The sequence below is a fragment of the Ylistrum balloti genome, unplaced genomic scaffold (assembly GCF_031769215.1).
Source record: "Ylistrum balloti isolate Yb309-2 unplaced genomic scaffold, AGI_CSIRO_Ybal_v1 Utg372666, whole genome shotgun sequence".
In the NCBI taxonomy this organism is placed as follows: domain Eukaryota; kingdom Metazoa; phylum Mollusca; class Bivalvia; order Pectinida; family Pectinidae; genus Ylistrum; species Ylistrum balloti.
In genome coordinates, this window is record NW_026783144.1 from 83953 (window position 1) to 98344 (window position 14392).

The 14392-nt window shown below is 33.7% G+C and overlaps 1 protein-coding gene across 1 annotated transcript; it reads right to left on the reverse strand.

The window, feature by feature from the left end:
* Positions 1 to 2881: 2881 nt before the first annotated feature.
* On the reverse strand, positions 2882 to 9724 carry LOC132564729 (protein ILRUN-like). The gene is made up of 5 exons (XM_060229358.1): positions 9497 to 9724; positions 6969 to 7123; positions 6240 to 6437; positions 5103 to 5407; positions 2882 to 4505 (listed from the first exon to the last, which is right to left on the reverse strand). The coding sequence occupies exons 1-5, from the start codon at positions 9652 to 9654 to the stop codon at positions 4452 to 4454; spliced, it is 870 nt and encodes a 289-aa protein (XP_060085341.1). The 5' UTR covers positions 9655 to 9724; the 3' UTR covers positions 2882 to 4451.
* Positions 9725 to 14392: the final 4668 nt, after the last annotated feature.

The window sequence follows — 14392 nt, forward strand, 5'->3', positions numbered from 1 at the left end:
TCCCTGAACAACACCTATTTCAAACATCAAGTCCAGTAGGATTCAGCTTAATTTTGCTCACAATGGTCATGGCAAAGTCTCATTTTATGATCAGGTAGAATTACAACATGATCACCATCTTGAAAAAACATTTAAACACAAGTACCACTTGTGTCATTGAGCTGAAATTTGATGGGACTGTTAAGGAAAAGAAAAGTGACAAAGTGTTATTCCTGCCTCATCAAAAGTTCAACATAGCCATTTTATATCAAGATTGAGCAGTAATGAATTTCCTGAATAACTCCAATTTTGAGCCCCTCAAGATCCACTAGTCAGTCATATAAACTCAAATGAAATGATCCTGGTCTTGATAAGTGTTTCATCTCGCAGAATTTGTTCAAAATCGAATATGGCCGTCAAGACTGTCATCTTGAAAAACTTCTATGCCTTTGTCATAATATTGGTCACCCTTGTGATATATAGAAATTCATTCACCGATTCAATTGAAACACTGAACGATTCCTTCTTCCATGGATTTTGGTCAAACTTTATACAAAGATCAAGTATACTTTGGACATCGTTGTGTATTGAGGGTGTAAGGTCAAGGCCTTGGTGGTGATGGCATTTTAGGTCCGACAAACATTTTCTAGTTTCAGAAAAGCTTTTCTGCAGTTCTGGTGCTATTGAGCTTAAAGGTCAAAGAAAAAAGAAAATCGTTGTTAGTATTATGGTTTATTTTTTCATTCTATAATTATCATTCGTTCAGCATGCCACATTTCATCCTCATAAATAAAGCCTGGTGGCCAATATAAACTACAACACAAGGCCATATAAATTCCACCTTTATAGCTAAATGCTTGGTAGAACCTAACCAATAACTACAACACTATAACATACAACCCAACCTGCATTATAAATGAAAGTTATAATAACTCGGATGCATACTTTGCTTTGGAAAGAGATTACCTTCCAATAACCACAGTGTACAAAGATTTAGAAGTTCGAATTGATATTTGTATTCTTTTGTCAATAAAAATATGCTGGTACATGTAATAGAGATGTATAAATTTCTTGTTTCAACAAGTTTGGATTTCGGTCCTGATTTACATTACGTGTAGGTCAATATTCCCTGTCAGTGTTAAGTATTTATTTTTCTCTTAATCTGAGTGTAAATAGTTATGTAGATATAGACTGAATAATCAACAGTACGTTTTATTTCTGTGCTTTTTCAACACTTAAAATTTCAAATGTATCCTGATTCAAAACCATTACATACACGGTAATTTTTACTTTGCCGTTTATCATAGTTCAGAACTATTAAATAAAAATCAAATAGCTTTAGTATCGCATGTTGTAAGTATATTAACAATTTATTTACTCTTCACAGTAACAGGTATCACTCATGGAAAAAAAAACAGGTACAGTGAATCTGAGAGTCCATGGGACTTTATAGCAAGCACTGCTATAGTAATAACACATTAAGATAGTCACAATGAATTGAGATTAACATGAAAAATACAAACATGTTTTTCTGTAGGCACAAAACAACTAACCTGGTATAATTCACTGAGACTACCTTATAGAGCTCAGCTCTTTAGGACCTTCCTCTCTACATCATGATAAATTGCTCTCTTACTACCATTCTGCTTTGCATATCATTCGAAGATGCACCAAGTGAACCGCAAATAAGTTATTGGCAGAAAGGAATCTTCATTAAAAGACCAATATTTAAGATACATATACATGTATTCAAATTTGAAGTCCTTAAATAAAAATTTAAAGTCCATAAATTAGTAAGTAACACCAAATAGAAAAACAAGAGTTCCTCTGAACTGCATGTGTCACCTGCATAAATTATCACAGTCACCAAGAAATTGAACTGGATGTCAAAACTAATCTGTACCCTTCCAACAAGAAGCCATATACCAAATTTCATTTCTATAACTCGAAGCATAACCAAAGAAAGTCCAGAAAACAATATTCCCAGAGAATTTTCTAAGTTAAAAGGGACATTACTCTGCCCAGAAAGGTCACAGACAGCCGGAAATCGAACTTAATCTGTACCCTTCCAACAAGAAGCCATATACTAAATTTCATTTCTATAACTCAAAGCATAACCAAAGAAAGTCCAGAAAACAATATTCCCAGAGAATTTTCTAAGTTCAAAGGGGCATAACTCTGCCAAGAAGCGTTACAGACGGCCAGGAATCGAAATTAATCTGTAACCTTCCAACAAGAAGCCATATACCAAATTTCATTTCAATAACTCAAAGGATGACCCAAAAAAGAGGAAAACTTTCGTACCAACAACGCCGCCGACGGACAAAGTGATCCCTAAATGTCCTCCAGCTCTGCAGGCGACACAATAATGTAATAACTCAAAACATAGAAGCATGAAAAACAATCAAAATTAGTTAGTATTGAAAGTTTTCTGCTGGATTTACATCGATAGTACCTAAATCTGACGATATCCAAATTAGTCAGTGAAAGCTCATCGAAATCAGAATAATAATTGTGATATTTGGATCCGACATCTATAACTGTAGAAATCTGACAACTTTCTGTCCAGTTGATAATTTTATTCCAGTATTTTATGGGCAATACAGGACAACCATAACACTGTTTGTATTTCATACAGCCACCTTACATATCAGCTGATTAAACATTCCGATATAAACATATAAGCATTAGTAACATGGAGATCAATATAGCTTGTAAATTGAAAATGTTAAAAAATCATCATTCATTTACATATTGGGTTAAGTTGATGCAATTTTACAGTTTGTAGAAAGCAAAACTAAATGGTAATGAACAAATAAGACGCTTTCATGTATAAATGAGGAAAACTATTCTTAATTATTTTTTAAGACAAATATTTAGTCAAAATGTTCAAATTCTCAATATTACACATACATAGCCTCCAAAATGAAAAAAAAAAAAAAAAAAAAACAAAATATATAATGATTTGACCAAGTATCATGAATGATAAAAAAATATTGACAATGTATGTCACCAGCATGTAATAACGATATGAATCTTCTTTCTGAAAGAATTTCACAATGAGAAAACTACAATATTTCATTGACTTTGACTTTAGAAAATGGATATCTATAGATGGCACCATAAATGCACATACTACATTTATCCATCAATCAGTTTATGCCTGGTAATATGCACACAATACATATTGTCTTGTGATTAACTCACCTCCTGACTATGGGTAAGATGAAGTGTTTTGCCCCTCCCTTTGTCTTTTAAGGATACATACAGCATTATTATTTCGGCTTTTCATTAGGGCTAGGACAAAACAAATTAAATTTTCTGATACAATTTTAATCACAAACAACTTTGCCTGGAATTCTTCCTTTGATGTCTCACTAAAACAACCGATAAATAGATATAACACAATTCACTTAATGTCATATTTTATAATGTACATTTGGAATGTCAATCACTTCAGCTGCATTTCAATGAATTAAAGTCAGGGGGATACAATTGTACATTTCCTTAACAGCATCTATGTCGGTATTAAGTTATAAGTAAATGGACACTGTCTATCAACATGCATATCATTTCAGAAAATACCAAATTAAACTGTTGTCCTAGCTTTATTTATTCATCATATAACAAATTTAATTAACAAGCAAGAAAATGTTTAAATGTGCAGTTATATAGCATGTAATTGTGAAAAGGAGAGAGAGAAGAGAAAAAAATTCTGAACTTGTGTATCAAATTACAAGCCTGCAAATTTGGATAATTTTGTGTCTTGAATATTTCATTATATAACTTGCGTCTCATAAATGTTTATGTAATACATATATACATACTCATGGCAAATAGCTGATATTGTACATTTATTTATAGAGTGCAGTTAAAAAAGGCAGAGATATTGGTTTGATTAATGTTGTTGGACTGGAAAGAGTTAAGACTTTATTCAAACAGAGCTCTGGCAGTTTTCTAACAATATAGGCTGCACAAACTTACCATGCACATACTAATAGATTTTCATTTATAATTTTGGTTTTTTTTTTCTTATTTTTTGAAATCAGAATGCACATTCTAACATATGCAATATTGTGTTGTCTGAGTAAACAAGACAATTGCATAGGACATAAGTATTATATTATGACATTTATCATGTTCCTATATTAAGGGAACATTTGTTATTGTAAATTATGCTACTATTAATATATTCGTACAGAAATACAGATGTAATTTGTATGAAACGCCATGTTTTTAGGTTTGTTAACTTGCACAAGATCTCTACAATTGGACAAAAAACTCCAAGACACAAAACAATCCATCTTTTCAGTTGAAATCAGCTACATTGTGTGCATATATACGACCCTATGATTGGCTGATACTCCAGTCCTGTATAATTCATGATTTACACTATGTACATGGTCACCCACACAACCTTGCACCATTACACGCCACGTCTCCGAAACAGCCACTCTCTCACCATTCTTGTGTTAGGACATGTCATCTCCCATGTCTAATGAATCACTGCTCTGCTCACTTTGTGTCTGAAAAAATAAAATGGATAATCTGACAAAGTGTGGGAGCAACAACAAGCGGTATATCTGAACTAGTTCCCTGCTCCACTCACTCTGTGTCTGAAGAAGGTATATCTCGAAGGTACACCAAAAAATCCTGACAGAAAGGGTATTAAGAAGACACAATTCTACATGGTCAATTAACAGCAGGTCTGTATAAGAAACAACCACTTTAGAAGAGGTAAAGAGAACGATAGATCACAAGTGTTATCAGACACAAATCTTTTGATATCTTTTATTTAATGTGTAATTTATCAGATTCTGTTGTCAATAACACCATATTAAACAATATCTAATAAACACAAATTTACGATAATAGGAAGGTACCTTAGAAATGAATGTGAGAAGGTGGGGGTGTTGTTGGCACAGAAATAATATGAGATATAAAGATTTCAGGCAAGGATGTCAATCACAACAGCATCAGAATAAATTCTTCAATTTATTTGATAATTGTTGACTACTTTGCCTTTTAAATTCAAATTTTTTACAATATTGCAAGGTATTCAGGGGAAAATTTGGGAAAGACAATGTCTATAGAAAATTTTGGAGTTGAACAAAATGACTTACCTGGAATAGAGACCGGGCCATTGGGTTAGGTACCGGTCCCATGACTGGTCCAGACCACGTCCTGCCCGCAATTGGACTAGGACTGAATTGAGCCATGTCTGGACTTCCCTGCTGTGCTATTATAGAGGAATTTGGGGAAGCCAATGGTATAGGTGAATTATCCAGCTTTTGTGGTGATGCAAATGGATTTTGTTGACAATCTTTTGTTGGATTCTGGGCAAAAGCTCCACTACCAAAACTTGAGAGCTGCTGTGTAACAGCAAGGACACCTCCTTTCTCTACTGTTATAATTACCCAAATCATGTCTGGAAGGGGAAACGAGTCATTCAAATAACAGTTATTTCCATGCCAGGAAATCAAAGGAAAAGAACACATATATATCACCTAAACACACTATAATATCATTCAACAAAACACAGAACTGTGTGATATCCGGTATGGAATTCTTATATCATTTAAGAGAAGTAAAATTAGAACTTACAATGTTGTATTATTTATAACTTGTCAGTTCCCTCAACCTAAGGCCCGATAAACTGTTGTGGATGATTTATCACCTCATACATAGAGAACACATGGTCAGTGTCTTTGAAATATGCTGAATTTGGCGAGGGTGATGACAGACAAAAATGACGAGCCAATTTTGTCTTTCTGTCCCTCGCCAAAATACAGCTTATATTAAAGACACTGACCATGTATTCTATTTATCCTACAATATTGATTGCAAATCAGACTATTGAAACTTAAACAATGTTGTTCAATCTGATTTTGATGTTACACTGAATTTTGCCTAATGACTGACATCAAAATAATTACTCAATCGGATATAACAGTGGTTTTATTAACTGTCATAAATCAACTTGTTCATTACAACATGTAAAAATCGCTCATTTCAAACAGCTATTTATATTTCTAAACATAATATTTAAGTAAATTCAGTGAGTAATTCTGTCAAATTACTGCATGTGCTAAAATACAGTTGTTTTCCATAACTGCCGAATACAGCTAAAACATACCTAAAATAGAGCACTATGTGGCAAGTGTATTCCCATAATGGCATTGTCAGTTGCAGGATAAGCTGTCATATATTCCTACATCCCCAATCCTATGTAATATGTAGAACTATTTTGTTAACCTCACCTCCAAAATACATGCCGGTAGGAGTTGACATCCTCCATTGACTTTGATAAGTACCAGTTTCTGTGGGACTATGCATATTTATGCTAACATCAGCTTCCTGTCCTGCATGTAGTGCCTCCACCATCACTCGGTCTGCCTTACTTAGGTTTTCCCCAGAGCAGTGCATCAGATTACAGCCAGGTGGCCACTGTTCATCTCCTATCACAGAATAATAAACAGATAAAACTCAGTGATACCATAATCTTTTCTTGTTTTGAGATGGAATCTTCCTGTAAGAAACAGGAAAATGCTGGACTTCTGATTCAGCTTCAAAAATTCCAATAAATAAATAACCTAATTTATTTTACAACAATTGCGAAGCAAGTTTTTCCAACTTATATTAACAACTCTTGTTGGCTCGGATAAAAGAGTGTGAGGGGTCTTAGTGTGGGAGGACATCGGAGTACCCAGGGAAAACCCACATTGTCGGGCAGGTGACCACATACCTTTTCACGTCCATTCCGGGAATCAAACCCTGGATGGCTAGGTGAAAGGCGAGTGTGTTACCATTGTGCCAACCGACTACCCAATATCAAAGCACATTTGATTTTTTTTTTAATGTAACCTTTAACATAATTTGCCATTAAGGTGTTCAGTCACACAGAATACATTTACTACATATTGAGATCCTGTATTAACATGCAGCATTTGAATCAACTACAGTTTGAACCTTATGTAATAGTGTTCTACCCGAGTTTTGTATCCTCCAGGTTTTGATGAAGGTGGTATCTGGTGGAACAGCTTCACCATCACCAACAGTAACATCCCCGATGAATGTCATGGAAGGAAGTTTGACATTGGGTTGATCATACTCAAAATAGGAACCAATGGCACCTTGAAGGTTCCTGTAAATAAAACATTGAAGGTCCAACTGGATTAAAGTTAGTACATATGTAGAACACTTAAACAGTGTGTAAGGTCTGTGTAACTAACAGACTTTATCATCAACACCTCTAGATCTGCTGTTCAGTTTAGTTATTTGCATGTTAAGTATTTTGAAAAATTCCTTGATAACATCTCCAGCCACTCAGACACAAGAACACTGTCCTCTTTGCTCCTGCAACTCTACATTTAGTGCAAATTTTGATCAAATAGACTTATCTGGGGAAAACCATTATTGCCACAGCTGAATTCACATGCAGATTCTGTAATTTTGGGACAATTTAAAGTGTAGTCACACTGAAATGGTGTTACCAGACACAATAGCAAAATGCACTGCTTGGTCAAATTATACTATATCAGGCTAAGTTGTCTATATCACATTATAAAGCAGCAGAACAACAAGATGAGGTAGCAAGTATTATTCAGTTCTAAGGATTCATATTTTGTTTGTATCAGTTCAGATGGCAGTAAATATCACTTGCTTAGACAATCACAAAATTTGAATTGATAATATAAACAAAATGTGAGGTATTGCCAAAGATGACAACAGGAAATGAAAACATGACTAGATAATGCTGAAATGAAAATAAAAAAAGTCAAAGAAAATTTTAAATTATGTAATATCTTGTACAGCCCATTAGATATCTACATGTTTCTACTGATATACAGTAGTCTTTTTTTCCCCTTTTTTCGTTTATATTTCTCATGTAAGGTTCTCTAGTATATCTTTTTGTAGAATCATCCTGGAACATACAATGTTAGATGTACTGGATCTCCCTTTTCTTTGTTAAGATCTATCTAAGTTATTTTCAAATTTCCAGAGAACACAAACAAATGATCAGTACTCATATTGTAGTCACCTTAAAAACCAATCATGTGATCGATTACTTTTGCTCTTCTTTTCTCAATCCAAATCTGTTGGCTATAACCAACTGGCTGTAACCAGAAGCAATACCAGGAAAAATATTAAAAATTGAATTTCGCAAATTAAAACTTCATTTAAGAAACACTCAATCTTACAACAAAAACATTGTGAATGTAGTACCCCAAAGTGTAAACAGGCAAAAGGCTCTATATAATCAATAAATGATTACCAATACTTTGATTTTTTAAATCTTCAATGGAACTTATATACATTGCCGACACAAGTATGAAAATGATTAAAGTGATCAATATTTATTTCATAGCCATGTAGATCAATCTAGTAATCCAGAATTGCCAACTGGTAAAACAAAATATTGAAGTATAGTAAGCAACAACACAACAGAATACTGATAAAAGATGAGTGTCAGCCTTCAAAGACAGAGGTTGTTTGTTCTAACCCTCACTTGTATAGGTCAAATACTTTTCATAACTCCTCATCATTCTTATATAGTTCATGCAACTGACAACTTTAAAAAGAAGCTACTGCTGGAGACCTCTAGCTAAAGGCTTCATTGGAGATAAAAAGCCTTGGTTGTTGGCTTTAATTTGATTTTAAAAGCTTTCTGATAGAAGTCATAGAAGTTCAGATTATCCAAAATTTTGGTCTCCAGTCAAAAGGAACTTCCCTTTAGCTTAATCACAGATCATCAGCCTTGATAGTCAAAGATTAAAGTTTGAGCTTCTATGGGAAAAGAAGATGTGTATGCAAATGTGAACTCAGCACAAGTTATAGAGTGCAGTTTTCCATCAAGAAAGGTCCACGCATCAGGAGTCAAAATATTGAAATTTTTCAAGCCAGAAGCTATCAAGCTTTTCACAAATTCTCATTTATGGTAAGTATGTAATTCTTGAACACCAATATGGTCATAGTGGATCCACATTGCTGTATGTATGATATAATAAACCAACTAGAGGAATTACTGAATTATAGGGATTCCTCACTCGGACTGGTGAACATGAGGTCTGAAAAAGCCAATATGAGCACCAGATAAATGAAAATGAATTTCGTTCTTTTTGGTCATAAAGTAAAAATAAACGAAAACAGACAAAACCTGGAAATTGAGAAAGCAAATATAAATAGAAGTAAAGGTATATGTAAATATAATCCCCTTTTTAAAAGCTGTATACTATTTGTTGTCAGAGAAAAAAATGAAAATAAACAGAATGTATCCCTTTGACTGCTATAAATTGATAAGCAGTGTCTTGATTGTCCCCAGGAGTTCCTCCGCTTGCTCTAGACGGGTCACATCTGAACACTTTGTTTATGTGTCAAAATGATTATTCTCTTCTGTTCTAACAGGACAATATACCTATATATAACAATGATCTCACAAAATTGGCGCCTAATGATATATTTTCATATTTCTTCCTAAAACAACAGGTTAAGTCAATTAAGATCTCCTAACACATACCAATTGTTCATATCTAAGAAAAATGCACATCCTGCTGGTGTCAGCTGATTTGGACCCAACAATTTTTGAAAATCTGAAATCAACACTTCTCTGTCCGTTGTCCCCATGGAACTAAACTGCTGAAGCAGTTTTCCGTCAATGTCATTGTCTACATCCATTTCTGTTTCACACAAACAGTTTCTTGTTATCTTGTCTTGAAAGCAAGACGTAGAAACTCTTATTTCATCATCACAACACTGAAAATTTTCGACTCTGGCGTGTTGAGCTGCGTCAATCCAAAGCTTGTATTCTACTTTTACTATAATCGCGAAAATACGTTACAAGCAAACGCTTGTAAAACCCTTGTGAAACGTCAAGTTCGAGTTGTAAAAAATTAAGAGGAGAAACCGGAATCGAGCACGTGGAATATTCCGGATTACGAGAGGAAAATGTTAAATAAAAAGAATCAAATATTTCTTTGTTAGGATTTTTTTATTTCATTTTTGAACACATTTATAAGGAAACTGTTCTTATATTCATTCTTAGATGATATTAATACAAGAATCAAATAAAAAAGAACTTAACAATATTATTGATATTTTAATGGTTTTTTCATCAGGGACGTCCCTGTTTTCATCAACATTATTTTGCAGATAGGTGCATATTCCAATATCACATGTAAAAATAATAAAGGGAGGTCATGAACTTACATCAAACAGAACAATTACCTTGCATCAATATAAATTTTCTTCTATAGTACTTTAATATAGTTTTTTTTTTATTTCACTAACACGCCCCTGTTCTACCATCCTCGATACTCGGGGATTACGATCACATTCGCTCTCGTTCTACCTGATACGATCAATTAAACAGTAAGATATCATCACTGGAAGAAACAGCTTCACTTTCACAATACCAAACTCGAGACTTTTCAGTACTTATACATATTCCGTACCTCTATTCTGCGTCCTCGATATTCCTTATAATTCGCTTTGAGAAGATGGAAAAAATATCACAAGAATCAAGCGAAGTCTCGCAGATATGATGAACGAAGACTTAAAGTCTTTAATGTAAAACTGAGGTAGAAACTGTAGATTCCTGAAGCATTACCTACTTTGAGTCAACATCGTCCACAATCCCCACTTGTATATATGGATCCCAATATGGAATCGCTTAACACTTCTTTTAAAATGTTCTATTCTACAGACATGTGTGTCTGAATTATTTCTTTTAAACGAATAATGTTAAGGATACATATTTAGATTAGTTGTCGTCTGGGAATTTTGATCTGTCCATACGATTAATTGATTGACAGGATTTCCGTCTCCGTGACTCCTCCCATGTCCTTATATCGTCTCACCTACGAACGTCAATCTTCTGGCGACGTATTTTGTCCATACGATAATGCCGGATATTTTTCATTTTTTAAATTTTTTTTTTTAATTTCATGAAGACCAGCGAGTAGGTTAAATAAGCGGCATTTCTTCATTTCAGTTTTGTTGTTTCTGTTGTGAACTTATTTTAACATGCTACCTGTTGTACCCATGTTTGCAAACTTGATGTTTTTATTGGAGGAGAGCACAGGTACTTGACATGAACTCCCAACGAACGACTATATATGTGTACGTATCATAGTGAAATACATAGTACTATAGTGACATATATCTTCTATATATGGATCGTTGGTCGGGAATTCGTGCAGTCCCTGTGGAGGTGAGGGTCCCTGTAGAGGAGAGGGGGAGGGGGGTGATAAAGCTATCGCGACCTGTGCACAACCCACTGAGCGAGATTCAGATTTATTTCTGATTGATAATTAAATATTGCAATTCAGCCATTCTTAAAAAAATGAAAAATACCAGTGTTTACTCATCTTTAGGTTATGATTTCCTTGTGGTGGTGATCACTGTTGCGATTTATTTCAAGGTTTATTAATGGAAACCTTTCGGGTAATTTCCGAAGTTACTTGTTTTTGACGAGAAAAGTTACCAGTCAAAAATTATGTGACAATGGCATACTTGATCAGTTTTAACAAATTCGTTCCTAAAATCTGACACTTATTTTTAAAAAAGTATATACAGATTTCACTAAAACATCAAGTTTATAAGACCTTTCAACAACCAGTTAGGCGTGTCCGTTTTGGTCACGGTTAGTCTGGAGAAAAACATTGATAGGCGCTTTTGAAGATTACAAAGTAGCGACACCCAACTTAAGATCCATTGCAATATACCGTTATACGGCCTCGATATTCTTTTATTGTACATCAAAGGGTCTTACTAGTCTTTTCGTCTTGTCCACACGATGTCGCTCATGGAACCTTCAATGTTGCCATGATTGCCGTGTTCCAGGGGTGCAGTGAGCAAAAAAAGTGATCGTAACCTCTGGAGTATCAACGATGCCATTTCCCTTGCAAAGTTTTTAAGAGCACAGGACGAAAAATCTGACAGTACAACGTATCTTAGTGCAACACAATAGACTTACATCACTGAGTGGCTCCAGAATGTTTCCCATTGGCACCCGACCTTTAGAAGACCAGATCAAATTTAGTCTAAGAAACCCTGATCAAATATAGCCTTAAAAGGCAGCACCATCTTTAGCTTATGAATACTGTAATTAACAAATGTTATATGATTGCATCACATTTAATCCTAGAAGGCTGGATCATTATTGTATTTATTTTGTTCATAGTAAACTTAAATGCTTTAGTTTTAAAAGTTGTATCTGTGTAAAACTTTGCCCCAGGTTACCAGTTGTATTTGAATGTAAAACCTTGCCCCGGTTTTACAAGTTGTATCTTAGTGTAAAACCTTGCCCCATATCACAAGTTGTATCTGAGTGTAAAATGTTGCACCAGTTTTACAAGTTGTATCTGAGTGTAAAATGTTGCACCAGTTTTACAAGTTGTATCTGAGTGTAAAATGTTGCACCTTTTTTACAAGTTGTATCTGAGTGAAAAACCTTGCCCCAGATTTACAAGTTGTATCTTAGTGTAAAACCTTGCCCCATATTACAAGTTGTATCTGAGTGTAAAATGTTGCACCAGTTTAACAAGTTGTATCTGAGTGTAAAATGTTGCACCTTTTTTACAAGTTGTATCTGAGTGTAAAACCTTGCCCCATATTACAAGTTGTATCTATGTAAAATCTAGCCCCATATTATAAGTTGTATCTGAGTGTAAAAACTTGCCCCATTTTAACAAGTTGTATATGAGTGTAAAATGTTGCACCAGTTTTACAAGTTGTATCTGAGTGTAAAAACTTGCACCATTTTTACAAGTTGTATCTGAGTGTAAAATGTTGCCCCATATTGCAAGTTGTATATGAGTGTAAAATCTAGCCCCATATTATAAGTTGTATCTGAGTGTAAAAACTTGCCCCATTTTAACAAGTTGTATATGAGTGTAAAAGTTTTCTTTAGTTTTTCAAGTTGTATCTGAGTGTAAATCTTTGCCCTCGTTTTATATGTTGTATCCGGTTGGGATTTGTGCCCTGAAGTCCCTGAAGAGAAAATGCAGTTTTATCATAAAGAACTGTCAGAGGTCATACTTACAATTTCACAGACGACATTAATAAACATGACAACATATTCATAGCATTATCTCTATATGTAAATAAAAGCAAAAAGACATACTTATATTGTTTAAAATAATCTTTTATTTCAGTTTATCCACACATGTACATGACAGTAATATACAGACTCATTTCAGAAACAATCCTGAACCATATTCTAATTAAATCATCACATGTATTAATTCATTAATTGATTAAAAGGAAACAACATCAAAATATCACAGAATCATCTAGCTTGGAGTTCCCTGATATACTTGTCTGATAGTCCAACACCAATAAAATCAGATAAAAATCAACTCGTACAAAATTTAGTGTTTATCTATTAAATTTCTTAAAGATCGATGACATGTGAAATAATTATTAATTTTATACAGTATGGTTATAATAAGCTGGTGAACTGCATATAAGTATTGCTTTATGTTTATAAAAATATTATCGAAGTAAAAAATGTTTGTAAAATGTTGAAAATAATATCTTTTTTTTATAAGTATACATACTCGACCAGAGTCTAGCACAAGTCATTCAAAATAAAATCATGCACAATTGTGTGAATGATCTAATAACTATTTCTATATCTATCTATCAAGTGAAAATCTGTGACTAAACTATAAATAAAAGTATCCAACAAAACCCCTTCAATCTGATACTAAGATTAGACAAAGTTTCAGTATACACAGAATAGACAAAGTTTCAGTATACACAGAATAGACAAAGTTTCAGTATACACAGAATAGACAAAGTTTCAGTATACACAGAATAGACAAAGTTTCAGTATACACAGAATAGACAAAGTATAAGTAAACACAGATTAAAAGTTTCAGTTTACACAGAATAGACAAAGTTTCAGTATACACAGAATAGACAAAGTATAAGTAAACACAGATTAAAAGTTTCAGTTTACACAGAATAGACAAAGTTTCAGTAAACACAGAATAGACAAAGTATAAGTAAACACAGATTAAAAGTTTCAGTTTACACAGAATAGACAAAGTTTCAGTATACACAGAATAGACAAAGTATAAGTAAACACAGATTAAAAGTTTCAGTTTACACAGAATAGACAAAGTTTCAGTATACACAGAATAGACAAAGTATAAGTAAACACAGATTAAAAGTTTCAGTTTACACAGAATAGACAAAGTTTCAGTAAACACAGAATAGACAAAGTATAAGTAAACACAGATTAAAAGTTTTAGTTTACACAGAATAGACAAAGTTTCAGCATACACAGATAAGACTAAGTTCCAGCATACACAGATTAGACTAAGTTCCAGCATACACAGATAAGACTAAGTTCCAGCATACACAGATAAGACTAAGTTCCAGCATACACAGATAAGACTAAGTTCCA